The sequence below is a fragment of the Thalassophryne amazonica genome, chromosome 5, assembly GCF_902500255.1.
Source record: "Thalassophryne amazonica chromosome 5, fThaAma1.1, whole genome shotgun sequence".
NCBI lineage: Eukaryota > Metazoa > Chordata > Actinopteri > Batrachoidiformes > Batrachoididae > Thalassophryne > Thalassophryne amazonica.
Genome location: NC_047107.1, coordinates 131,926,563 through 131,953,662, shown reverse-complemented (window position 1 = coordinate 131,953,662; position 27,100 = coordinate 131,926,563). Strand labels below are relative to the sequence as shown.

General features: G+C 43.3%; 2 protein-coding genes across 4 annotated transcripts in view; both read left to right on the top strand.

Moving 5' to 3' along the window:
- The window catches only part of card9 (caspase recruitment domain family, member 9), a 62,616-nt gene extending 41,538 nt beyond the window's left edge, over positions 1-21,078 (top strand). Inside the window, exons 12-13 of the mRNA XM_034171429.1 lie at positions 20,603-20,661; positions 20,757-21,078. Coding sequence (XP_034027320.1) covers positions 20,603-20,661; positions 20,757-20,844 — 147 coding nt within the window. The 3' untranslated portion in view covers positions 20,845-21,078. The remainder of the gene's footprint in view (positions 1-20,602; positions 20,662-20,756) is intronic.
- A 3,055-nt stretch (positions 21,079-24,133) lies between these two features.
- Positions 24,134-27,100, top strand: part of ccdc180 (coiled-coil domain containing 180) — a 46,457-nt gene continuing 43,490 nt past the window's right edge. For all 3 annotated transcript variants that reach the window (XM_034171427.1, XM_034171426.1, XM_034171425.1), the window contains exon 1: positions 24,134-24,282. In XM_034171427.1, coding sequence (XP_034027318.1) covers positions 24,277-24,282 — 6 coding nt within the window. In that variant the 5' untranslated portion in view covers positions 24,134-24,276. The remainder of the gene's footprint in view (positions 24,283-27,100) is intronic.

Below are 27,100 nucleotides of genomic sequence, written 5' to 3'. Positions count from 1 at the left end.
ATGCAGAGTGGTGCATACAGAGCAAAAAGAGAAAGAAACAGTGCATCATGGGAACCCCCCAGCAGTCTACGTCTATAGCAGCATAACTAAGGGATGGTTCAGGGTCACCTGATCCAGCCCTAACTATAAGCTTTAGCAAAAAGGAAAGTTTTAAGCCTAATCTTAAAAGTAGAGAGGGTGTCTGTCTCCCTGATCTGAATTGGGAGCTGGTTCCACAGGAGAGGAGCCTGAAAGCTGAAGGCTCTGCCTCCCATTCTACTCTTACAAACCCTAGGAACTACAAGTAAGCCTGCAGTCTGAGAGCGAAGCGCTCTATTGGGGTGATATGGTACTACGAGGTCCCTAAGATAAGATGGGACCTGATTATTCAAAACCTTATAAGTAAGAAGAAGAATTTTAAATTCTATTCTAGAATTAACAGGAAGCCAATGAAGAGAGGCCAATATGGGTGAGATACGCTCTCTCCTTCTAGTCCCCGTCAGTACTCTAGCTGCAGCATTTTGAATTAACTGAAGGCTTTTCAGGGAACTTTTAGGACAACCTGATAATAATGAATTACAATAGTCCAGCCTAGAGGAAATAAATGCATGAATTAGTTTTTCAGCATCACTCTGAGACAAGACCTTTCTGATTTTAGAGATATTGCGTAAATGCAAAAAGCAGTCCTACATATTTGTTTAATATGCGCTTTGAATGACATATCCTGATCAAAAATGACTCCAAGATTTCTCACAGTATTACTAGAGGTCAGGGTAATGCCATCCAGAGTAAGGATCTGGTTAGACACCATGTTTCTAAGATTTGTGGGGCCAAGTACAATAACTTCAGTTTTATCTGAGTTTAAAAGCAGGAAATTAGAGGTCATCCATGTCTTTATGTCTGTAAGACAATCCTGCAGTTTAGCTAATTGGTGTGTGTCCTCTGGCTTCATGGATAGATAAAGCTGGGTATCATCTGCGTAACAATGAAAATTTAAGCAATGCCGTCTAATAATACTGCCTAAGGGAAGCATGTATAAAGTGAATAAAATTGGTCCTAGCACAGAACCTTGTGGAACTCCATAATTAACCTTAGTCTGTGAAGAAGATTCCCCATTTACATGAACAAATTGTAATCTATTAGATAAATATGATTCAAACCACCGCAGAGCAGTGCCTTTAATACCTATGGCATGCTCTAATCTCTGTAATAAAATTTTATGGTCAACAGTATCAAAAGCAGCACTGAGGTCTAACAGAACAAGCACAGAGATGAGTCCACTGTCTGAGGCCATAAGAAGATCATTTGTAACCTTCACTAATGCTGTTTCTGTACTATGATGAATTCTAAAACCTGACTGAAACTCTTCAAATAGACCATTCCTCTGCAGATGATCAGTTAGCTGTTTTACAACTACCCTTTCAAGAATTTTTGAGAGAAAAGGAAGGTTGGAGATTGGCCTATAATTAGCTAAGATAGCTGGGTCAAGTGATGGCTTTTTAAGTAATGGTTTAATTACTGCCACCTTAAAAGCCTGTGGTACATAGCCAACTAACAAAGATAGATTGATCATATTTAAGATCGAAGCATTAAATAATGGTAGGGCTTCCTTGAGCAGCCTGGTAGGAATGGGGTCTAATAAACATGTTGATGGTTTGGATGAAGTAACTAATGAAAATAACTCAGACAGAACAATCGGAGAGAAAGAGTCTAACCAAATACCGGCATCACTGAAAGCAGCCAAAGATAACGATACGTCTTTGGGATGGTTATGAGTCATTTTTTCTCTAATAGTTAAAATTTTATTAGCAAAGAAAGTCATGAAGTCATTACTAGTTAAAGTTAAAGGAATACTCGGCTCAATAGAGCTCTGACTCTATGCCATTTCCTCTCCAACTTACGGGTTATCTGCTTTAAGCTACGAGTTTGTGAGTTATACCACGGAGTCAGACACTTCTGATTTAAAGCTCTCTTTTTCAGAGGAGCTACAGCATCCAAAGTTGTCTTCAATGAGGATGTAAAACTATTGACGAGATACTCTATCTCACTTACAGAGTTTAGGTAGCTACTCTGCACTGTGTTGGTATATGGCATTAGAGAACATAAAGAAGGAATCATATCCTTAAACCTAGTTACAGCGCTTTCTGAAAGAGTTCTAGTGTAATGAAACTTATTCCCCACTGCTGGGTAGTCCATCAGGGTAAAGGAAATGTTATTAAGAAATGATCAGACAGAAGGGAGTTTTCAGGGAATACTGTTAAGTCTTCAATTTCCATACCATAAGTCAGAACAAGATCTAAGATATGATTAAAGTGGTGGGTGGACTCATTTACTTTTTGAGCAAAGCCAATAGAGTCTAATAATAGATTAAATGCAGTGTTGAGGCTGTCATTCTCAGCATCTGTGTGGATGTTAAAATCGCCCACTATAATTATCTTATCTGAGCTAAGCACTAAGTCAGACAAAAGGTCTGAAAATTCACAGAGAAACTCACAGTAACGACCAGGTGGACGATAGATAATAACAAATAAAACTGGTTTTTGGGACTTCCAATTTGGATGGACAAGACTAAGAGACAAGCTTTCAAATGAATTAAAGCTCTGTCTGGGTTTTTGATTAATTAATAAGCTGGAATGGAAGATTGCTGCTAATCCTCCGCCCCGGCCCGTGCTACGAGCATTCTGACAGTTAGTGTGACTCGGGGGTGTTGACTCATTTAAACTAACATATTCATCCTGCTGTAACCAAGTTTCTGTAAGGCAGAATAAATCAATATGTTGATCAATTATTATATCATTTACTAACAGGGACTTAGAAGAGAGAGACCTAATGTTTAATAGACCATATTTAACTGTTTTAGTCTGTGGTGCAGTTGAAGGTGCTATATTATTTTTTCTTTTTGAATTTTTATGCTTAAATAGATTTTTGCTGGTTGTTGGTGGTCTGGGAGCAGGCACCGTCTCTACGGGGATGGGGTAATGAGGGGATGGCAGGGGGAGAGAAGCTGCAGAGAGGTGTGTAAGACTACAACTCTGCTTCCTGGTCCCAACCCTGGATAGTCACGGTTTGGAGGATTTAAGAAAATTGGCCAGATTTCTAGAAATGAGAGCTGCTCCATCCAAAGTGGGATGGATGCCGTCTCTCCTAACAAGACCAGGTTTTCCCCAGAAGCTTTGCCAATTATCTATGAAGCCCACCTCATTTTTTGGACACCACTCAGACAGCCAGCAATTCAAGGAGAACATGCGACTAAACATGTCACTCCCGGTCCGATTGGGGAGGGGCCCAGAGAAAACAACAGAGTCCGACATTGTTTTTGCAAAGTTACACACCGATTCAATGTTAATTTTAGTGACCTCCGATTGGCGTAACCGGGTGTCATTACTGCCGACGTGAATTACAATCTTACCAAATTTACGCTTAGCCTTAGCCAGCAGTTTCAAATTTCCTTCAATGTCGCCTGCTCTGGCCCCCGGAAGACAATTGACTATGGTTGCTGGTGTCGCTAACTTCACATTTCTCAAAACAGAGTCGCCAATAACCAGAGTTTGATCCTCGGCAGGTGTGTCGCCGAGTGGGGAAAATGGTTAGAAGTGTGAACGGGTTGGCGGTGTACACGGGGCTTCTGTTTAGGGCTACGCTTCCTCCTCACAGTCACCCAGTCGGCCTGCTTTCCCGGCTGCTCGGGATCTGCCAGAGGGAAACTAACGGCGGCTAAGCTACCTTGGTCCGCACCGACTACAGGGGCCTGGCTAGCTGTAGAACTTTCCACGGTGCGGAGCCGAGTTTCCAATTTGCCCAGCCTGGCCTCCAAAGCTACGAATAAGCTACACTTATTACAAGTACCATTACTGCTAAAGGAGGCCGAGGAATAACTAAACATTTCACACCCAGAGCAGAAAAGTGCAGGAGAGACAGGAGAAGCCGCCATGCTAAACCGGCTAAGAGCTAGTAGCTGCGCTAAGCTAGCGGATTCCTAAAAACACACAAAGTGAATAATGTGTAAATAATTTAGAGGTGATTCAGCAGAGGGAGTGCTTTAGTTAAGGCACGTGAAGATTACACTGTGAAACAAATCGTTATCTAGTTAACTAGATCAATCTAACTGCGCAGATTAAACAGCTAACAGATACAGAAAAACACCGCTGTGCTCCAGAACAGGAAGTGATACAATACCGCAGTGAGAGCCAACCACCAGTAGAGGCAAGCAAGAGCTCCATTCCAGTTCCAGTGTAACATGCCACTGTGTCACATTCTGATATAGCATGTGCAGGAAGAAGGTTCTTAACTACTTCCTTATGCTCCTTCGTTTAGGGGAGGTGATGGTCTAGTGGTTAAGGTGTTGAGGTGCTTGAGTCCAGAAGATCATGGGTTCAAATCCCCGCCTGACTGGAAAATTACTAAGGGCCCTTGGGCAAGGCCTTTAATCCCCTACTGCTCCCGGTGTGTAGTGAGCGCCTTGTATGGCAGCACCCTGACATCGGGGTGAATGTGAGGCATAATTGTAAAGCGCTTTGAACGTCTGATGCAGATGGAAAAGCGCTATATAAATGCAGTCCATTTACCATTCGTTTCTGATTTCAACAGGGCAAGGATCCTCCTCAGTCACTACCAACTTTTTGTCTACAGTACTCTGAAGATGAAAAGTCCTGTCTTGTGTCAGCTCTTCACAGAGGATATGGATCAGCTGTTTCTTGTTTTCAACAGAAGACAAGACAACCTTCTGTGCAAGCAACTTTGTTGTCCGAAGCACATGATGCTTCCAAGTAACCCCTGTCTCCCTGCCATCTCTTGTAGTGGACTTTATGCTGTACTCATAATATCTGTCAAAAATGAGATAGACATCACTGCTGGTCAAGTAGGAAGTTATTCTTTTCTTGAAGTTCATGACAAAGTCCGCAATAGTACCATCTGCTGGCCAATGCACAGTCCATAGAAGCACTGATCCATCTATGACAATAACATCAGTGTTACCAGCATTCCTCTGTGAAACTTCAATCTGAAGTGACCTCTTGAGTTTTCCCTTGGCTTTGCAAATACGCAATCCATCTTTTGTGAACATTGCAGTTTGGACAGGTGCAAGCTCATAAGAGAAGACATCATTCACATCAACATTGCAGGCACTAGTTAGCAATGCAATGACCCTTGAATAGATTACATTCAGATCATATACTTTAGAGTCACCAACTTGAACAGATTTGCAAGATGATGCCATATTCTCAACTTTCTTGGAGGTGGTGGTGTAAAACCCTTCCGGCCACATCATCTCAAAATCTTCTAACATTGCTTCTCCGATTGTCAGCATTTTCAACATTGACAGATGTTGGGGCTAGCTTTCTGCTGACAATGTTGACAAGGCTGCCTTCTGGATGTTCCTTTGAATCCATAGGATCTATGCAAGTCAAGTTAGCAACGGAGTCCAGCTCTGTCCTTTGCATCAGCTTGTATCCTTGCCTTGGCCTCCTCTTTATGATACATATGACATTGTTTTACTGAATTGTAAACTTAAAACTTAAATTGAAAACTTAAAACAAGGGAATGACAAACATCAGAATCAGAATCGCCTTTATTGTCATTGTAATTTGCATTACAACGAGATTTGAGTGCAACTCCAAAAAGGTGCTTTCTGTGGTGCGAGTAATTTTTAGCCAAATAAAAGATAGTGAAATTTAACAGTAAATTATTCAGAGTATATGTACAACTAATATAAACATAAGGTAAAATAAAATGTAAAACGAGAATTATATACAACTGTGGAATCATATTGCACGGGAATATTGCACATGGTTTACAGATATTGCACAAGAAACTTGAAGGTGCAGATTAGAGTGATTTGTTATTGTTCAGAGCAGTGATCACTCTGGGGAGAAAGCTGTCCCTGAGTCTGTTTGTCCTAGTTTTGATTGACCTATAGCATCGGCTGGAGGGTAGTAGGTCAAACAGGTGGTTGCTGGGGTGGGATGTGTCTTTGCTGATGCTGGCAGCATTGCTGAGGTAGGGAGAGCAGGCAATGTCCTCCAGGCTGGGCAGAGAGCAACCAGTGATCCCCTGGGCCGTTTAGATCACCCTCTGCAGCGCTCTCCTGTCTGCTGCTGAGCACCCCCCGTACCACACTGTGATGCAGTACGTCAGGATGCTCTCGATGGTGGCTCTGTAGAACAACACCAGCAGCTTCTCCTTTCAGAGTGTTTCTCCTGAGCACCCTCAGGAAGTGGAGTCGCTGCTGGGCTTTCTTTACCACCGCTGTGGTGTTGGCAGTCCAGGAGTGGCTGTCAGAGAGCTGCACTCCCAGGAATCTGATGGAGCTGACCCTTTCAACACAGTCCCCTTGGATGTAGAGCGAGGCTGGGTCAGCCCTGTTCTTCCTGAAGTCCAGGATTATTTCTTTTGTTTTTGTGGTGTTCAGCGGCAGGTTGTTAGCTGAACACCATGCTGTCAGTCAATTTACCTCGTCTCTGTAGTCAGTCTCATCCACCCCTGAGATGAGCCCAATCACGGTGGTATCATCCGCAAACTTTATGATGGTGTTTGTGAGATGGGACGGAGAGCAGTCATGTGTGTAAAGGGTGAACAGGAGAGGGCTCAGTACACAGCCTTGAGGGGAACCGGTGCTGAGTGTGATGGTGGAGGAAAGGTGGGGGCCAAGTTTCATGGACTGTGGGCGGTTTGTGAGGAAGTCCTTGATCCACTGGCAAATGGGGGTGGAGATGCCCAGATGTGTCAGTTTCTGGACCAGGATCTCTGGGATGATGTGGTTGAAGGCTGAGCTGAAGTCCAGGAAGAGCATCCTCACATAGCTCCCCTGGTGCTCCAGGTGGCTCAGCGCCATGTGGAGAGCTGTGGTGATAGCGTCCTCTGTGGAGCAGTTTGCCTTGTAGGCAAACTGGTGGGGGTCCAGAGTGGGAGGCAAACAGGCTCTGATGTGCTGAGAGACCAGTCTTTCAAAGCACTTCATGACCACAGGCGTAAGTGCAACAGGCCTGTAGTCATTTATGCTCTCCACTGCTGACTTCTTTGGGACTGGAATGATGGTGGAGGATTTGAGGCAGGGTGGAATGGTGGCCTGCGACAGGGACAGGTTGAAGATGCAGGTGAAAACTCCAGCCAGTTGGTCAGCACACGCTTTCAGTACCTTTCCAGGTACACCATCGGGGGCGGCCGCCTTCCTGGGGTTCACCGCCTTCAGCACATGTCTCACTTCATGTTCCTGAAGTGTTAGCGTGCTAGTGTTGGAGGGTGGTGGGTGTGGAGTTGCTGCTGGTCTGTCTGCTTTGAAGCGGGCAAAGAAGTGGTTCAGCTCCTCTGTCAGCGAGGCGTCAGACCTAGCATTTCCTGGGTTGCTGCTTCTGTAGTGGTTATGTGATTTATTCTCTCCCACATCCTTCTGGGGTCATTTGCAGCGAAGTGGTCTTTTCCTTGTAGGCAGCCTTGGCCTCTCTGATGCCTCTTTTGAGATCGGACCTGGCCGCGCTGTACAGGGCCCTGTCCCCTGATTTAAAGGTGGTGTTGCGGCTTTTTAATAGGGACTGGACAGCACTGTTGATCCAGGGCTTCTGGTTTGGAAAAACACTGACCCTTTTGTTGACGTTGACAGTGTCAGCACAGTTCTTAATGTAGGTATCAGGTTTGACAGGCAAGATGGGCTGGAAACAAATGCAGGATGCAGGTACACAGCTCAGTGGAGTTAAGGCATTTACTTGGTAAACAGGCTGGAGTCGGTACACAGAAAGGCAGTCCAAAACAAGCAACAGTAACAAAAACATCAGGCTTAGGCTTGGTCGAGGTACACAGGCAGGTAGTCAAAAAACACGATGAGGCAAACGAAGCAAGGCAAGGAAATACAAGATACTGAGCTGGAAAGAGGCACAAGGCGCTACAATCTGGCGAAGGAGTAAGGTACAATGGGGAGCTTAAATACACCCAGGTGATGAGGTGCAGATAGAGAACAGGTGTGTGCGTGGAGACAGTATCCTGGGGAAAACCATCGAGATGAAATAAAAGTGTTAACATAATCTCAGCAGTTTCTTTGGCAGAAGGCAGTTTGGGCAAAGGCACAAAATGACACATTTTGGATAATCTGTCCACCACAGTTAACATCACAGTGTTGCCACATGAGAGGGGAATACCAGCAGTGACAAAGTCCATCGTGATATGAGTCCATGGCTGTTTGGGAAGTGCGAGAGGCAGTAATGAGCCAGCAGGAGGGCGTGACGAGGACTTATGCATAGCACAGATATGACAGGCATTGACATATTCCGTAACATCTGCAACCATATGTGGCCACCAAAATCGTGGTTGAACTACATAAACCGTCTTTTTTATTCCTGGATGACAAGAAAACCGGCTATTGTGGGCCCACTCAATTACACCCCCCCCCCCCCCCCCCCCCCCCCCCCCCCCCCCGAGGGCATCAGGTACAAATAACTTGCCCAGTGGACAGTCAGACGGCACGCAAACATCACGGAGAGCTTCCTTAACCCGCGATTCAACCTCCCACGTAGTGACAGAGATGAAGCATGTTGCTGGGAGAATATTGCCGGGGTCATAAGGAGTATCGGGCTTATTGTATTGTCTGGACAATGCATCTGGCTTTCCATTTTTTGAACCGGGCCGGTATGAGATGACAAAATTGAAGCGGCTGAAAAAGATTGCCCAACGGGCCTGACAAGCATTTAAGTGCTTGGCAGTGCGAAGATAGGCAAGGTTTTTATGATCAGTATACACTAAATAAGGCAACTATGTCCCTTCGTGCAAGTGATGCCACTCCTCCAAGGCCACTTTAACCGCCAGCAGTACGCGGTCGCCAATGAAGTCATTTTGCTCTGCTGTAGTCAACTTACGGGACAGAAAGGCACATGGATTCAATTTCTTGTCATCAGGACTCATTTGTGACAGAATAGCTCCCACACCGATATCCGAAGCATCTACCTTGACCATGAACTGCCGGACGGGGTCAGGAAGGTGTAGCACAGGGGCAGCAGTAAAGCGTTGCTTTAGGACCCTGAATGCCTCATCGCACTCAGGCGTCCACTTGAATGCCTGAAGAGACGAGGTGGCGTTATGGAGAGGAGCAGCGATGGTACTGAAATTCCTAATAAATTTGCGATAAAAGTTAGCAAATCCTAGAAATCTTTGAACATCCTTACAATTGTTGGGCACTTCCCACTGATGCACTGCTGCCACCTTGTTCGGGTCCATTTGAATCTCTCCTTCGGAGATGACGAATCCCAGAAACGATATCGTGGCCCTGTGGAATTTGCATTTTTCTGCCTTGACAAAGAGATCATTATGTAATAAGGTCTGCAAAACAGAACGGACATGCTGGGTGTGAGTGTGTAGGTCGGGAGAGAAGATCAGGATGTCATCCAAGTAAACAAAAACAAACTTATTCAGGTACTCGCGCAACACTTCGTTTACTAAGTTTTGGAAGACTGCTGGGGCATTTGTGAGCCCGAAAAGCAGTTAAAAGCAGTCTTCCAGTCATCTCCCTCTGTAATTCTGACCAAATGGTAGGCATTACGAAGATCCAATTTCGTGAACACTTTAGCGCCCTCTAACAGCTCAAAAGCTGATGAAATCAGTGGCAGAGGATAGCTTTTTTTTACTGTGATATAATTTAAACCCCGATAGTCAATACATGGGCGAAGTGACTTATCTTTCTTTTCCACAAAAACGAACCCTGCTCCAGCGGGGGATGACGAGGGACAAATTAACCCAGCATCCAGAGATTCCTGGATGTACATGTTCATAGCTGCTCTTTCTGGAGCTGAAAGAGAAAACAATTTTCCTCGGGGAGGGGTTGCCCCGGGGAGAATATTGATGGCACAGTCATAATCCCGATGCGGAGGTAGTGACTTAGCCTTAGCTTTGCTGAAGACTAGTGCTAGATCATGGTAACAGGCAGGTACGCCATCCAGGTCAGGGTTACTAGCATTTGACTGAACCACGAGGCAAGACTTCTCACAAGAAGGTCCCCATGCGTCAATTTTACCCTGAGTCCAGTCTACACTAGGTCTATGGCGTTGTAGCCAAGGGTGCCCCAGAATCACAGAGTGAGTCATATTATCAAGTACATGAAAGCTATTTAGTTCAGAATGATTGCTGGAAATTGTCATGCGAACAGATTGGGTGCGGTGCACAATTTGGCCTAATTCACAGCCGTCCATCGCACAGACCACCAGTGGACATGAAAGCTGCTAAAATTTAAGGTGGAGGGGCCTGGCAACAGAAGATAACATGAGATTAGAATCAGCACCTGAATCAATGAATACAGGACATTCTATGGTGGAATACAGGACATTCTATGGTGGTATGGTCAGACAAAAATGAGGCAGTTAAAACATTCTGAGATGACGTATTAATTGAACTTTGACTCGCCTGCACTATTGTTCTTGTGCCGCACCGGGGCACCCTTTACTGGACAGAGGGTTACAACATGACCTGACTGACCACAATAAAAACAAAGTCCTTCTGCTCGACGCCGCTTATGCTCCGCCAGGGAGAGGTGTGTCTGTCCCACTCACATGGGCTTCTCTGCAGTGCTGGGTGAAGCGTTGCCGCCAGAGTGGTTGGAAGTGGATGGTCGATCCAACGATGAGAGGACTCGCTGGGTGGAATGATGGCTGTTTCGGCGAGGAAGGTCAGACAGACGGCGATCAGTCCGGATAGCCAGTGCTATCAGTTCATCGAGGTCGTTCGGCAAGTTTATCGCCACCAGCTGATCTTGAATGATGTCACTCAAACCCCGGAAGAAGACATCTTGGAGCGCCGCCAGGTTCCACTTGCTCTTCATGGCCAGGATGCGAAAATCGATAGTGTAATCTGGCACCCGGCGGCTGCCTTGCTTTAACCTCATCAATGAATGCGCCACCTCACGCCCCGGCGAGGTGTGCTGGAAAACCTGCTCAAGAGCATGAGTGAAGGCCGCCAGGGAGGAGCAAGATGGTGAACCACGGCTCCACTCAGCTGTGGCCCACGCTGCAGCCCAGCCGGTCAGGTGAGTAATGAATGCTATCTTCGCCCTTTTGGACGGAAACATTGACGCCATTAATTCAAAGTGAAGTTCACATTGTGTAATGAATGGCTTGACGTCCCCGGACTCTCCGGAAAAACGCTCAGGCAATGAGAGTTGAATGCAGACCGGGTACGGAGGCCGGCGGGGCAGTCGACGGTCCCGGAAGTGTGTGGTGGCGGGAGCCATACTGGTCGTAGCCTGATGCTTTATAGTCATGAGTAGTTGCTCTATCTGAGAGCTCACTGAGGTCATGAAGGAAACCTGCCGCTTGGTTAACTCTCTGATCCCTGAGTTCAGAGTGGCTAGCTGGTCCTCTTGCTGAGCGAGCTGTTGACTGTGGTGGCGTACCTCCAGCTGGAAGGCGTCTGCATCTTGTCAAATTCATATTTTAGAAATTGCTCTGTCCTGATTGCAACATTCAAAGTAATCACATAGTCAACGAGGACGTAATTAAATGTTCATTAAATTAAAAAATGATTTCATCATGAGGTTTATGTTGCATTAACAATCACATTGCAGTCAGTGTTAAATTATCTCCTGTTGCATTTATAATAAACATTTGTATTTATTTACAGTGTCTGTTTTTCTGGTTGAAATGAGATATGAATAAACTACCAGACTTAAAAATGTACAAATTTCTATGCTGTTTTATTTGTCTAAAAATAAATGTCCAAGGTTCCTTATGTTAAACAAGAAATAATCTAATATGAAATAACAGGTAAGTTATGGTTACAGATGAAAGGTTTCTAAAGAATTTTGTTGTTTTTTTTTGTTTTGTTTTTTTTTTGTTTTGTTTTGTTTTTTTACTATTTTAGTTACAAGTGTTCTAGACTTTTTTTTTTTTTTTACAGTAATCAGAAATTAATTTTGAGGTAAAAAAAAAAAACATTTGCAAGGATTTTCTTCAGAAAACTGCTCTGTATAAATAAGCAGTCCTGTGACGTTTCTGTTTAATACAGATCAGTGGTTTCTGCCACTAGTCTTCCATGGTTTTGCCTGATGCCTCGTTTCTATTGGACAGAGCGATGTTACATCACAGCTCAGAGCAGCGCAAGTTGGATTGGTTTGAACTTTGACTGCGGCAGCCTGTCAACAAGCAGCAATGTACGCTCCTGGAAGAAGCGTCGCTTTAGCTCGGTTTTTGATGCAACGCTTCTGCCATGTCTAAAAAGCAGTGCGTCTCATTGAAAATAATGCTTTTTAGACCAATTCGTGACACCTCTGCCACTTCCAAAGCATGCAGTTTCTCTTTCTCTGGCCACGCCTTTGTTCTGGTGCTTTTCCATGCACACCCTTTCCTAATTTTCAGCTCATCACCTGGGTTATATAAACTCACTTGGTGCTGTTGTTCCTTGCTTAGCTCCTGGTTTAACGAGCTAGCTAAACACCAGGACTCCTTCATGTGTTCGGTAAGCGCACAGGTGAGCCAACTACTGTCTAGATTTAATCCTCGGGCTACGTCGGACATGGCCACGGCCACTGGTAATTCTAGCATACCTTCTCTGGAGCTGTCAGCCGCCTCACTGGCTTCCGTACTTGCACCCGTGGTCTGCAATCAGTTATCGCGACAGTTATAGAACGTTTCTCTCACAAAACTGGTGACGTCAGACTGTTCATCACTCAGTGTGAGTTACACTTTGAGTTGATGGCTTCTATGTTGCCGTCTGACAGGACAAATATAGCATACATGATAACTCACCTGTTCGGTCGAGCAGCTGCATGGGCGACCGATGAATGGGATCGACAGTTATCCACCTATGCTTCACTCCCGGCGTTCACTCCATGGCTCTCGAACAAGTATTCCAACACACGGCTTGAGGAGGCGAAGCAGCACGCTCCCTCATAAGGCTTACATAGGGCAGCCACCGACTCACTGACCATGCCATAGACTTCTGTATCCTGGTGGCTAAAAGTGAATGGAACCCAGCCGCACTTCTCAACGTTTTCTTCCAGGGGCTGTCAGCTGACATTAAGGACCAGCTCATTGCCATTGATTTCTCAGAGAACCTGGATGAGCTCATTGCACTTGCCATTCACACGGACTGACGACTGCTGGACTGACCTCACCGTGGAAGTTGTGAACCGGATCAGCGGTTGGACACGCGTCCGAGCCACTCTTCCTCCTACACTCACGCTCGGCCCGACTCATTTCTGCACAGCGTCAAAGAGCCCATACAGCTGGGATGCATGCATCTGTCTCCATCGGAAGGCGACAGCGCCGTCGTGAAGACGGCCTCTGCTATTATTGTTGACAGTCAGGACATTTAATATCTAATTGTCAGGCCAGGGGTGCCACTGTGCAGTCAAGACTGGAGTTACGGGTGAGTCTAAATTCCATCTCCCCTGTTTGAGCTCAAAATATTATCCTAGCAAAATTAAGTTGTGATCATTCCACTATTGCCATTTCGGCTTTTGTTGATTCAGGTTCTGTCACCAGTTTGATTTTGTCTTCTCTTGCCAGGTCCCTTCACCTTAAGATGTTTAAGCTTTCGCGCCCTCTGGTGGTACATGCTGTGGACGGCCACGTACTAGGTCAAATCACTCACCGCATTCAGTGGGTCGAAATGTTAATTTCCCACACTCACACAGTCTATCAGTTTTCACGTAATGGATAATATGACTCACCTGATCATTTTGGGGCATCCCTGGTTACAACGACATGGGCCCAGTTTTGATTGGTTAAAGGGTGAGATTATTTCCCGGAGCCTGGCTTGTAGTAATGTATGTCTCCTTAAATCTGAATGCACCATGCAGGGTTCCAATCCAAATCTTGCCGGGGTACCCAAGTGCTATCATGACTTCGCAGTCCTTTTCAGTAAAGCTAAAGCTAAATCTTTACCTCCTCATCGAGAGTATTATTGCGCTATTGAGCTTCTCCCTGGGGCGACTTTGCCACAGGGAGAAGCTCTTTTCTGTGCCGGCACCTAAAGCCACGCGATGAATGAATACATCCAGGAGTCTTTAGCAGCCGGCTTGATTCGACCATCTTCGTCACCCACAGGGCCGGGTTCTTCTTTGCTGAGAAGAAAGATAAGTTGTTATGTGTCGACGCGGGTTGAGGAGCGGACCTGTGTCAGACGGAACCCAGAAAAATAACCAGAAAGCGGTTCCAATAACAAAAACAATTTATTTATTTCACCCGCTGGTGCATAACAAAGTGTAAAAACTAAAATAGCGTCCTTCTGGTGAAGGCTGGCACGCTCTCCAGCGCCCAAAAGGATCGAAGCCCGGTGCTCCTGGACCCACTTCCACCGCCAAACACCCCCCAGGTGGACACGACAAACCGACTCTCTGCGAAGCATAGAATAGGTGAGGTAAGTCAGCAGTTACAACTAATATCCTTCAAAAGACACACACTATCAGCAACACATTCAGGTCTGTATTTTAAGCTTTATGCAAATGAGCAGCTTCTCACAACAGGTGGAGGATCACTTGTCCGCACGCCACAGCAGTGAGAAGCAAGCTGCACAATTCTCATCACAATTCAAATATACTGCGTAACAAAATACCAAGTTACTATCAACAATTAGTCAAACACTTAATCACCTCTGATGTGTGCTGACAGCATGTGTCCCTCACCCTTCCTGCTTCACGGGCTCGATGTGTCAAACCCAGGCGCGATCCTCAGCGTCTCACAAACGAACATCACAAGGTCGAGTTCCTGGCAATTCTGCTTGAATCACACATGACTTAAATGCAGAACGCCATCCAATTATCTGCTTCAGCTGAAAGTCCTTAAGGCTGCACGTGAGCACCATTCACAGGTGCTGCACATGATGTTGATGAGGGTGAAGGACTCTTCAGCCAGCACCTTCTCCACAGACAAATCAGTTTTCATGCCACCTGGAGAGCAAAGAAAAGAAAAGAACACCAAAATGTCCAGCCACACCCCCCAACACACAACATAAGTCTCTCCATCCCTGCACTGATTACCGCACCTTAATGACATCACAGTGAAGAGCTGTTATCCACTACCGCTAATCTCCTCCGCTTTTGAGTTGTTAGGAGCTGCAGTTTTCACCAAACTTGATTTATGGAAGACTTATCATTTGGTCCAAATAAGACAAGGAGATGAATGGAAAATGACCTTTAATATGCCCTCCAGACATTATGAATACCTTGTCCTGCCGTTTGGACTCACGAACGCATCCGCCTTATTCCAAAATCTGGTTAACGACGTGTTACGGGAATATTTGAATAAATTCCTCTTTGTTTACCTTGACAATATGCTAATTCTCAGAGTCCTAAAGAATCACTTCACCGCAGCCCCTGTGCTGCTCCTTCCTGACCCCGCTTGTCAGTTCGTCGTTGAAGTTGATGCCTCCAATGTAGGTGCAGTCTTGTCCCAGAGAAATCCTTCAGACAGTAGGCTGCATCGATCCGCCTTCTTGTTTAAGAAACTGACCGCGGTGGAACGCAATTATGGCATCGGCGACAGAGAGCTGTTGGCGATAAAAGTGTCCTTGGAGGACTGGTGGCACTGGCTGGAGGGGACATAAATTCCATTCATCATCTATACTGACCACAGAAATCTTGAGTACCTGCGAACAGCCAAACGTCTCAACTCCCGCCAAGCCCAATGGGCCATATTCTTCAGCCGGTTTAATTTCATGTTGTCCTACCATCCAGGCACAAAGAATGGGAAACCAGATACTCTGTCTTGTCAGGGGGACCCGGTAGACGCACCCATGGATCCGACATCGTGCGTCATTTCCAGGCTTACCTGGGACATAGAGTCCAAAATTAAGTCAGCAGTAGGGGATGTGCCGGTTCCCGCTGGTTGTCCGTGGGGAAAACCTTTTGTTCTGACTTCTCTGTTGGGGAAAGTGAGGAACACGGACCCACAACAGGGGGCGCAAATGAACGGACAATGAAGAAGTCAAATAACAAGGTTTTACTGTTGTGAATTCGCACAACAAACACAACAGATCACAATTGTAAAAATAAACCAATTCCACTGGTGTCGTGTGGGCAGGCTCGACGATAGGAGACGTCCGTCCGAGTCAAACCAGAACCACCCGATTTCCTCTGCCACCGAACCCCGGGAATACTGCAGCCGCCAAGTCCCGAACTCCCAGGTGGCCACTGCCTCCGCTCATCGGATCCGGTACTGCTGGCGAGGAACAGAAACAGTCAGATGTGGGTGCGGCTGCACCCAGCAACACGTAGGGTGGAAACACCACCTCCACCTCTAGTCACAAACAATACTGCAGTGTAGGGTACTTATCCGATATGAATCTAGCAGTCTTCAGCTGTCTTAAGCACAAGCAAAAAGGTTATTCCTCAGAAATGAGATGACTGGCTGAGTGCGTTACCTTCCTGGTAGAACGATATCTCGGCAATGAGATGGAGATGCCGTCCAGCTGATATACCCCTCAGCTGATGGATGTCAGCTGTTTCAGGTGATGGGTGACGGCTGTCACCTGGGCTGCTCCTGTGAGGCGGCAGCGCCCTCTGGTGCCTGGAGCCCGCACTCCAGGCGGGGCGCCCTCTGGTGGTGGTGGGCCAGCAGTACCTCCTCTTCAGCGGCCCACACAACATTCTCTCAGGGTTGAAACAATCCCCTGGTGTCACAAAAGCCATATGTTCTGTCATCCTGGTATCAAGAAAATCTTGTTTATTGGGCAGCAAAGTTTCTGGTGGCCGGGGCTTGTTAAGGATGTTACTGAATATGTTTCTGCCTGTCAAGTATGTGCAATGCATAAATCGTCTAACCGCCCACCTGCGGGCTTCTTGTTGCCGTTACCAGTCCCAGATTTCTGCCGTCTCATCAGGGTCACATCTAGTTTAACTTTAGGCTACCATCCACAGGCCAATGGGCAGGCGGAACAGCTAAATCAGGAACTAGAAAAAGGTCTCCAGGTACTCGCATCACAACATCCCACATCATGGTCAGAACAGCTCTCTTGGATCAAACGCTCCCATAACAGTTTACCCTCCATTTCATATAGTTTTTGGTCAACAGCCATTGCTGTTTCCCCCCGTTGGTCTTAATTCTTCTGTCCCCTCTGCTCTCAGTCTGATCCTTCGCTGCCAACGAACCTGAGAGCGGGCTCAGGAGGCTTTATTACATTCCACAGTAGCATACAAGTCTTCCACTGAGCGTATGCGATCCGCCGCTCTATCTTACGCTCCAGGCCAGAAAGTTTGGCTCTCGGCGCGCCACCTTGCCTTTAGGGGCGTACCTAGGAAGTTGGCTTCCGGGTTTGTTGCCCCTTGCCGGCCTCCAAAATGATTAATCCTGTCTGTTTGTTTCCGTCTCCCCCGGTCCATGCTTATACATCCCACTTTTCATGTCAGTCATATAAAACGTGTCCGGTCTCATGTTTTAGTCCTGCCTGCCTCATTGTGTTCTCAACCTCGAGCCCGTTTGTTCCCACCTCGCCTAAGGCTGATGATTATTTTACTGCTGCTGTGTTTTTTGGAATGCCTTCTCGTGAACCGACCACTGCTATCCACACCACTAAAGTCTTTCTACAACCAGAGCTGTTTGTGTGAGCCTCGCATTTGTGTCCAAACGTCCTTGACTAACCTGCCTGTCGAAACATATCTCTTAGTTTATAGACGTGTCACTATTACTTTATAAATGTCTACTACGTTATTAACATGTCTCTATTACTTTATAAACTTTTTAGTTTATAAATTTATTACTTTATAAATGTGTCTCTATTACTTTATAAATGACTATTAGTTTAGAAATGTGTCAGTTACTTTATAAACGTATCTCTATTAGTTTATAAATGACTATTAGTTTATAAATGTGTCACTATTACTTTATAAATGTGTCTCTGTTAGTTAATAATGTGTCTGAGTTTATAAATGTCTCTATTACTTTATCAACATCTTAGTTTAGAAATGTGTCTATTAAACATATCTCTATTAGTTTACAAACATCTTACTTTATAAACATTGCTCTGTTACTTTATAAACATCTCTATTACTTTATAAAAGTTTATTGTTTATAAACACCTATTACTTCATAAACATGTCTATTACTTTATAAACGTGGCTCTATTAGTTTATAACTGTGTATTACATTATAAGCATATCTCTTAGTTTATAAACATCTATTACTTTTTAAACATCTGTATTACTTTATAAACATGTCTATATTAGTTTATAAACGTCTTAGTTTATAAATCTATTACTTTATAAATGGGTGTCTATTAGTTTATAAACCTCTCTTTTACTTTATAAACACGTCTTAGTTTGTAAACGTGTCTGTTACTTTATAACATGTCTCTAGTACTTTATAAACATCTATTTATAAATGTGTCTTAGTTTATAAACGTGTCTCTATTAGTTTATAAATGTCTCTATTACTCTATAAACATCTGTATTACTTTATAAACATGTTTCTATAGGTTTATAAACATGTCTCTATTGCTTTATATAAATGTCTTAGTTTATAAATCTATTTATAAATGTCTGTTAGTTTATAGAGTCTCTGTTACTTTATAAACTTGTCTCTATTAGTGTATAAACATGCCTCTGTTACTTTATAAACATGTCTGTATTACCTACTACAGCTAGACTTATAAATAATACCAGAGACTCCCATTTACCCCCACCCCCACCCCCCCACTTAAAACAAAGTACAGATTGTTCATCCATGCACTGAAAGGTACTGTAGACCTGCATGCTTTTGCACAGCCCCATTCCACTATTATATTTACTTAATAGTAAACATAGTTTTACCTATTTGTCTATTTGATTGCTTTACTTACAGAAGTATTTTTCCTTTTCTTTTATTGTTTATGCACCAATTACTTCTTACAGAAGTATTTTTCCATTTATTTTATTGTTGTTTATGCACTAATAACACCAGATCAAATTCCTTGTATGTGAGAACTTACTTGCCAATAAACTCTGTTCTGATTCTGATTAGTTCATAAACATCTCTTAGTTTATAAACGTGTCTCTATTAGTTTATAAACGTGTCTCTATTAGTTTATCAACATGTCTTGATTAGTTTGTCAATGTCTATTCGTAAACAGTCTCTATTAGTTTATAAACATGCCTCTCTTAGTTTATAAATGTCTGTTAGTTTATAAATGTGTATCTTAGTTTAGAAATGGCTCTCTATTAAACATGTCTTTGTTACTTTATAAACATGTCTCACGCTCTGTTACTTTATAAACATGTTTCTAGTACTTTATAAACATCTATTAATTTATAAATGTGTCTCTATTGGTAAGGTTAGACCTTACTTGTGGGAAGTGCCTTGAGGCAACTTTGTTGTGATTTGGCGCTATGTAAATGAAATAAATTGAATTGAATGAATTGAAAATGTCTATTAGTTTATAAATGTGTCTCTCTATTACTTTATAAACATCTCTTTTACTTTATAACAGTCTGTTAGTTTATAAATACGTGTATTACTTTATAAACGTCACTATTACTTCATATTTATACATACCGTTGTTGGACAGTATGTCTCATGGCCATGTTTTCGGTCTCTGATAATTTAATATTTCCTCTGGAATGCCATGATGCATACTGTTCTTTTGCTTACTACGTTATACAGAGAAAACACAGTTTTACTTTTACACATATCGTTTCAGATAATACAACGCGAGCAGTCACCGCATATAAATGTCAAATGCAACATTTTTCAACCAATCACATTACCTTACTGATCCACGCTGAGGGCAACGGCCCGCCCATCTGGGTGCGGAGCTGAGGACGTGCAGAAGAGGCAGGCAGAGCACAGTGTGTGTGTGTGAGCAGCTTGTAAGCTGTCGTAGCAACTCTCTGTTTAGTGAAGGCATCTTTCAATGCAACATCTAAAATTGAAGTCCGTTTCCTCTCAGTTTTTGAGTCTTTTGAGTTCGCTCCCCAAATTAAGCTACACATTAAACCGGGAAAATCTGGGAAACTGCCTACGCCGTACAGAGTGCAGCCCAAACTAAAGTCAAATAAATGGTAAATGGACTGCATTTATATAGTGCTTTTTCCATCTGCATCAGAAGCTCAAAGCGCTTTACAAATAATGTCTCAAATTCCTTGTATTCTGTGGATTCATGGGTAATAAAAGCTATTCTGATTCTAAACATGTCTATTACTTTATAAATGTGTCTCTATTAGTTTATAAACATCTCTCTATTACTTTATGAACGTGTCTCTGTTCATATCTGTTCATTTAGAAATATCTGTTTATAAATGTTTTTCTATTAGTTCATAAACATCTGTGATACATATGTTACTTTATAGGTCAAGGTCAGGTTTATTTATAAAGCACATTTACAAACAGTCAACACTGCCCCAAAGTGCTGTACAATAAAAGGAATTAAAATTATATTTAGTTAAATACAAGAACAAAATAAATCAACAAAACAATAAAAGATGTGGCAGTATTATTATATTAAATGTCTGTGTTCGTTAATAAATGTCTTTTAAATAGTTTATAAAAATCTGTTACTTTATTAACGCCTCTGTTAGTTTTTAAGTGTCCCTGTTCTTTTAGAAATGACTTATTTCTAAATGTCTATCATTTTCTGTTAGTTTATAAATGTCTTTGTATAAAATTGTCTGTTTGGTTATAAACATCTTTGTTTATAATTGTCTTTCTGTCTCTGTCTCTTTGTTTATCAATGTGTCTCTGTCCAGGAGCAGGAGACCGATGACTCTTCAAGCTCTAGAAGTCAACCAAACTTTTTTTACCGCAGGTGGGTGGAGCTTTTTTGCATAAAAAAGACCCAACAACCTGTTTCCTGTATTGGACAACTGAATCTGGCCTTTCTTCTTGTTTCTGTGACAACAGGAAGCGAGCTGTCAGGTCAAAGTTGATTGCTTACACATCCGCACACCTTGACGATAGCAGTGGAAGTGACATCACAGACTCTGACTGAAACCAGCGACTGTGCGATTCAACGCAGCGCCCAGAGAATTTATTCAGACAATTTCAGAATTATGACACATTTGTCTCTCAGCTTTACGTTTACAAGTTTGTTCGATTTTCCACTTCTTTTGTTGATTTCTGTTTATCTGAGACATTTTACGGCAGAATTAATCCTTTGACGTGGCATCATTAAAGTCACAATAAAAATTAAACTAAAGTATCACAGACACAGCACTGAAAAGAACGTCCCCTGTTTCAAGTATGTTTAATAAAACATTTGTCAAAGTTGATACTTTTACAATAAATAATCAACATTAAAGTTCCAACTGTAATGTATTTCAGTTTTCTCCAGAGTGTAAAATAAATTTGACTGCCAGTAAAGGCATCATGCCTTAGATAGATGGTGAGATTGCCCTCTAAAGGTGAGACATGGATTTACACCTCTGTCTCCACTAAGACCATGTCAGCACGCCACGCCGCCTCGTCCAGGATCTACATGTGAGAACCTGGAACAGTGGAAAGCAAAATGTGGTGAGGGGGGCGTCATGAAGACCACACCCCTCCATGAGATACCCCAACCGCAGATAGAGGGCATAGCTGACATCATCCTACTTATGGTGAGCAATGGCTGAAGGACCACACAGACGATCTGATCACGGCAGCACAAGAACAACAGGTCCACTGAGGTAAGGTTCTACATAAGCATACAGGACCCAAGGTTTAGGCTGGACAAAGATGCCCCTGGTGGCAGGATGTAAGCCTGGACAGTAACCAAGGGGATGGGACAGTGTACAGGAACATGGACTGGAAGAACCAGAGTCCAAGTGGGGAACACCACGAAGGGTGGAAAACAACAGTAGAGCCAAGGCGCTGTGAGCCTTCAGGATCCAGACAGACAGACGCTGGTGGTGGTCAACAGGGAGCAGAAAAGATCAGTTATGGTAGATTTGGCAATTCCAAGTGATGGCAACACCAGAAAAAAAAAGCATAACAAGATCGAGAAGCACTGGGAGCTGAAGGAAGGTCCAGGTCATAGTGGTCACACTAGTAACAGGACCTCGCACATCTGTGACCCCAAATTGGGAGGATGGATCCCACAAACATCTGAGGTCTCTGTTTTTGAAGGCTGCAGTCCGGGAATAGCTAAGATACTGTGCCAGACCCTAAAACTCCCTAAAGCTTTGGGCCTCTGGAAAGAGACCTGAGGGATTGAGGAATACAGACTCGAGTGCCACCCCAGATCAGATCCAGCTGATTTTCCATCCTCTGCTGGGATGGTTCTCAGGTCTGAGAAGATCTAGTCCTGAAATGGATCTGGCAGGCCTCAGTGGACTCTGTTAGTCCTGATCAGGTGATCCTGTGTGAACCATAGGTAGAGGTGCAGACACAGTAATGAGACACAACTCTGCATTTTATGGTGACGGTTTGTGGGAGTGCAACTCAGTGTTGGTTATTCTTTCCCTGCGGTCAAAGATGGGGTGTCACGCCTTACAGTGCAGTGGGGCCCAGAGTCGTACCATCTCAGCTCAATCAGCCCTGCAGCGCCCCCTGGACACCCTGATGCTTTACAAATGTGTAGGAACACAGCATGATGTACGAAGTATCACTTTCTTACACCCTGAATCGTGCAGATTTGGTGTCTTTTCCATAAAACACAGTCATCCTGTTACGTCTGTGGCAGAGTCACCCAGAACCCCTCTGTCAGTCCCTCTGTTAAACAAAAGACATGTGCAGAACAGGTTACAATTTGCCAAAGAGCACATCAACTGGCCTAAAGAGAAATGGAGGAATATTTTGTGGACTGATGAGAGTAAAATTGTTCTTTTTGGGTCCAAGGGCCGCAGACAGTTTGTGAGACGACCCCCAAACTCTGAATTCAAGCCACAGTTCACAGTGAAGACAGTGAAGCATGGTGGTGCAAGCATCATGATATGGGCATGTTTCTCCTACTATGGTGTTGGGCCTATATATCGCATACCAGGTATCATGGATCAGTTTGGATATGTCAAAATACTTGAAGAGGTCATGTTGCCTTATGCTGAAGAGGTCATGCCCTTGAAATGGGTGTTTCAACAAGACAATGACCCCAAGCACACTAGTAAACCAGCAAAATCTTGGTTCCAAACCAACAAAATTAATGCCTCGCAGATGTGAAGAAATCATGAAAAACTGTGGTTATACAACTAAATACTAGTTTAGTGATTCACAGGATTGATAAAAAAGCAGTTTGAACATAATAGTTTTGAGTTTGTAGCGTCAACAGCAGATGCTACTATTATTGTGAACACCCCCTTTTCTACTTTTTTTTTTACTAATAGCCCAATTTCATAGTCTTAAGAGTGTGCATATCATGAATGCTTGGCCTTGTTGGATTTGTGAGAATCTACTGAATCTACTGGTACCTTGTTTCCCATGTAACAATAAGAAATATACTCAAAACCTGGATTAATCTTTTTACTCACATAGCACTACTATTATTCTGAACACTACTGTACATGTTGTCATTAAAAGACTAGTAATAATATTACAGTGGAAAAAGCAGCAAGGTAAATGAGCACAATGGCAGGACATACTTCAGATTTATATTTTAATACATAAGGGGTTTTTTATCCAGGCATGTATGGGTTCATTAGAGCTTTTAATCAGCTTGAATGCAACTTACAAGGCCTCATTTAGAAAAACCCATCGAGAATTATGATGACAGGAAAAAACATCACAGTAAATGACAGAATGGCATATTTTCCCCAAATTTCCACACTTTACATAAAACATTTTTTTCTACCCAGGCATGTATGGGTTAATTAGAAAGAGCAATTAAAGGGCTTTAAAACAAGCCGCCTTTTCCGAAACTCTGTTAACAAATAGCGACAATAGACAAAAGCAGCAGTTTGTCATAATTTCCCCAAATTTCTGTGTTTTACATAAACGTTTTTTTTCACCCACACCTGCATAGGTTCATTGGAAAGAGCTTTCAACGGGCTTTAAAACAAGCCTACATTTATTAAAATCCGTTAAGAAATAGTGCAAAAAAAGAGGTCAGTTTATTATTGATGATCGGCACAGCTCCACCCTTAGTAATGGCGCCGCCCTGTGGTTAGTGACGGTAATAGATTGAGGCGCGCACGAACATTCCAGGTCTCTACTTACATGGAACAGACTTCTACTGCTGCTCACCTTTGAGCCAATCAGAGGCCAAAAGGGCGGAACCTTGTGCTCACCTTCTAGCCAATCAGAGGCCAAAAGGGCGGAACCTTCCCCTACCATCCTACGTTTCGCAAATTCGCGTCCGGCTCTTGTTCTTCTGACTTCTGTGGGGGTGGGGTTTAACCACTGGGGCGTTGGCCCCGCCCCCCAGACGGTCAAGGTTGTTCTGGTTCTTCACGGGATCCGGACCGAACCGGATTCTGTGGTGAAGCGGATCGTTTGGACGAACTTGGCGCGGATGTCGGTGAGTTTTCTTACGCACTGAAACGGTACGTGCGCGTGCACGGAGGGCTCGGTTTCAGTCACCATGGCAACGCAGCACAAAAACTAAATGAAAAACGTTTTAAAAGTTCTTCACGGAATGTTGACTAATTATCACATTAACACTGCCGTTTTTAAACGGCAAAATGCTGATTTTAGGAAATCAGAAGAAATTGTTTGATAAAACTTAAAAATGCTCTAAGGTGAACGAAAAGATTAAAAAACAAAATCACATAAATTCCATGTTAAAAACTATGTTTTATAAATGTCTGGCAAATAATTTTTTACCACAAGCAGTCAAAATAAATCAAATCAAATCAATTTTATTAGCGCCAAATCACAACAACAGTTGCCCCAAGGCGCTTTATATTGTAAGGCAAGGCCATACAATAATTACAGAAAAACCCCAACGGTCAAAACGACCCCCTGTGAGCAAGCACTTGGCTACAGTGGGAAGGAAAAACTCCCTTTTAACAGGAAGAAACCTCCAGCAGAACAGGCTCAGGGAGGGGCAGTCTTCTGCTGGGACTGGTTGGGGCTGAGGGAGAGAACCAGGAAAAAGACATGCTGTGGAGGGGAGCAGAGATCGATCACTAATGATTAAATGCAGAGTGGTGCATACAGAGCAAAAAGAGAAAGAAACAGTGCATCATGGAACCCCCAGCAGTCTAGTCTATAGCAGCATAACTAAGGGATGGTTCAGGGTCACCTGATCCAGCCCTAACTATAAGCTTTAGCAAAAAGGAAAGTTTTAAGCCTAATCTTAAAAGTAGAGAGGGTGTCTGTCTCCCTGATCTGAATTGGGAGCTGGTTCCACAGGAGAGAGCCTGAAAGCTGAAGGCTCTGCCTCCCATTCTACTCTTACAAACCCTAGGAACTACAAGTAAGCCTGCAGTCTGAGAGCGAAGCGCTCTATTGGGGTGATATGGTACTACGAGGTCCCTAAGATAAGATGGGACCTGATTATTCAAAACCTTATAAGTAAGAAGAAGAATTTTAAATTCTATTCTGGAATTAACAGGGAGCCAATGAAAAGAGGCCAATATGGGTGAAATATGCTCTCTCCTTCTACTCCCCGTCAGTACTCTAGCTGCAGCATTTTGAATTAACTGGCTTTTCAGGGAACTTTTAGGACAACCTGATAATAATGAATTACAATAGTCCTGCCTAGAGGAAATAAATGCATGAATTAGTTTTTCAGCATCACTCTGAGACAAGACCTTTCTGATTTTAGAGATATTTGCGCAAATGCAAAAAAGCAGTCCTACATATTTGTTTAATATGCGCATTGAAGGACATATCCTGATCAAAAATGTTATGTCTTTATGTCTGTAAGACAATCCTGCAGTTTAACTAGTTGGTGTGTGTCCTCTGGCTTCATGGATAGATAAAGCTGGGTATCATCTGCGTAACAATGAAAATTTAAGCAATGCTTTCTAATAATACTGCCTAAGGGAAGCATGTATAAAGTAAATAAAATTGGTCCTAGCACAGAACCTTGTGGAACTCCATAATTAACCTTAGTCTGTGAAGAAGATTCCCCATTTACATGAACAAATTGTAATCTATGAGATAATATGATTCAAACCACCGCAGAGCAGTGCCTTTAATACCTATGGCATGCTCTAATCTCTGTAATAAAATTTTATGGTCAACAGTATCAAAAGCAGCACTGAGGTCTAACAGGACAAGCACAGAGATGAGTCCACTGTCTGAGGCCATAAGAAGATCATTTGTAACCTTCAGTAATGCTGTTTCTGTACTATGATGAATTCTGAAACCTGACTGAAACTCTTCAAATAGATCATTGCTCTGCAAATGATCAGTTAGCTGTTTTACAACTACCCTTTCAAGAATTTTTGAGAGAAAAGGAAGGTTGGAGATTGGCCTATAATTAGCTAAGATAGCTGGGTCAAGTGATGGCTTTTTAAGTAATAGTTTAATTACTGCCACCTTAAAAGCCTGTGGTACATAGCCAACTAATAAAGATAAACTGATCATATTTAAGATCGAAGCATTAATTAATGGTATGTCTTCCTTGAGCAGCCTGGTAGGAAGGGGGTCTAATAGACATGTTGATGGTTTGGAGGAAGTGACTAATGAAAATAACTCAGAACAATCGGAGAGAAAGAGTCTAACCAAATACCAGCATTACTGAAAGCAGCCAAAGATAACAATATGTCTTTGGGATGGTTATGAGTCATTTTTTCTCTAATAGTTAAAATTTTATTAACAGAGAAAGTCATGAAGTCATTACTAGTTAAAGCTAAAGGAATACTCGGCTCAATAGAGCTCTGATTCTTTGTCAGCCTGTTGCTACAGTGCTGAAAAGAAACCTTGGGTTGTTCTTATTTTCTTCAATTAGTGATGAATAGTAAGATGTCCTAGCTTTACGGAAGGCTTTTTTATAGAGCAACAGACTCTTTTTCCAGGCTAAGTGAAGATCTTCTAAATTAGTGAGGCGCCATTTCCTCTCCAACTTACGGGTTATCTGCTTTAAGCTGCGAGTTTGTGAGTTATACCACGGAGTCAGGCACTTCTGATTTAAGGCTTTCTTTTTCAGAGGAGCTACAGCATCCAAGGTTGTGCTCAATGAGGATGTTAAACTATTGACGAGATAATCTATCTCACTCACAGAGTTTAGGTAGCTACTCTGCACTGCGTTGGTATATGGCATTGGAGAACATAACAAAGAAGGAATCATATCCTTAAACCTAGTTACAGCGCTTTCAGAAAGACTTCTACTGTTTCTTCTTTATCTTTCGGGCTGTTCCCGTTAGGGGTCGCCACAGCAGATCAAT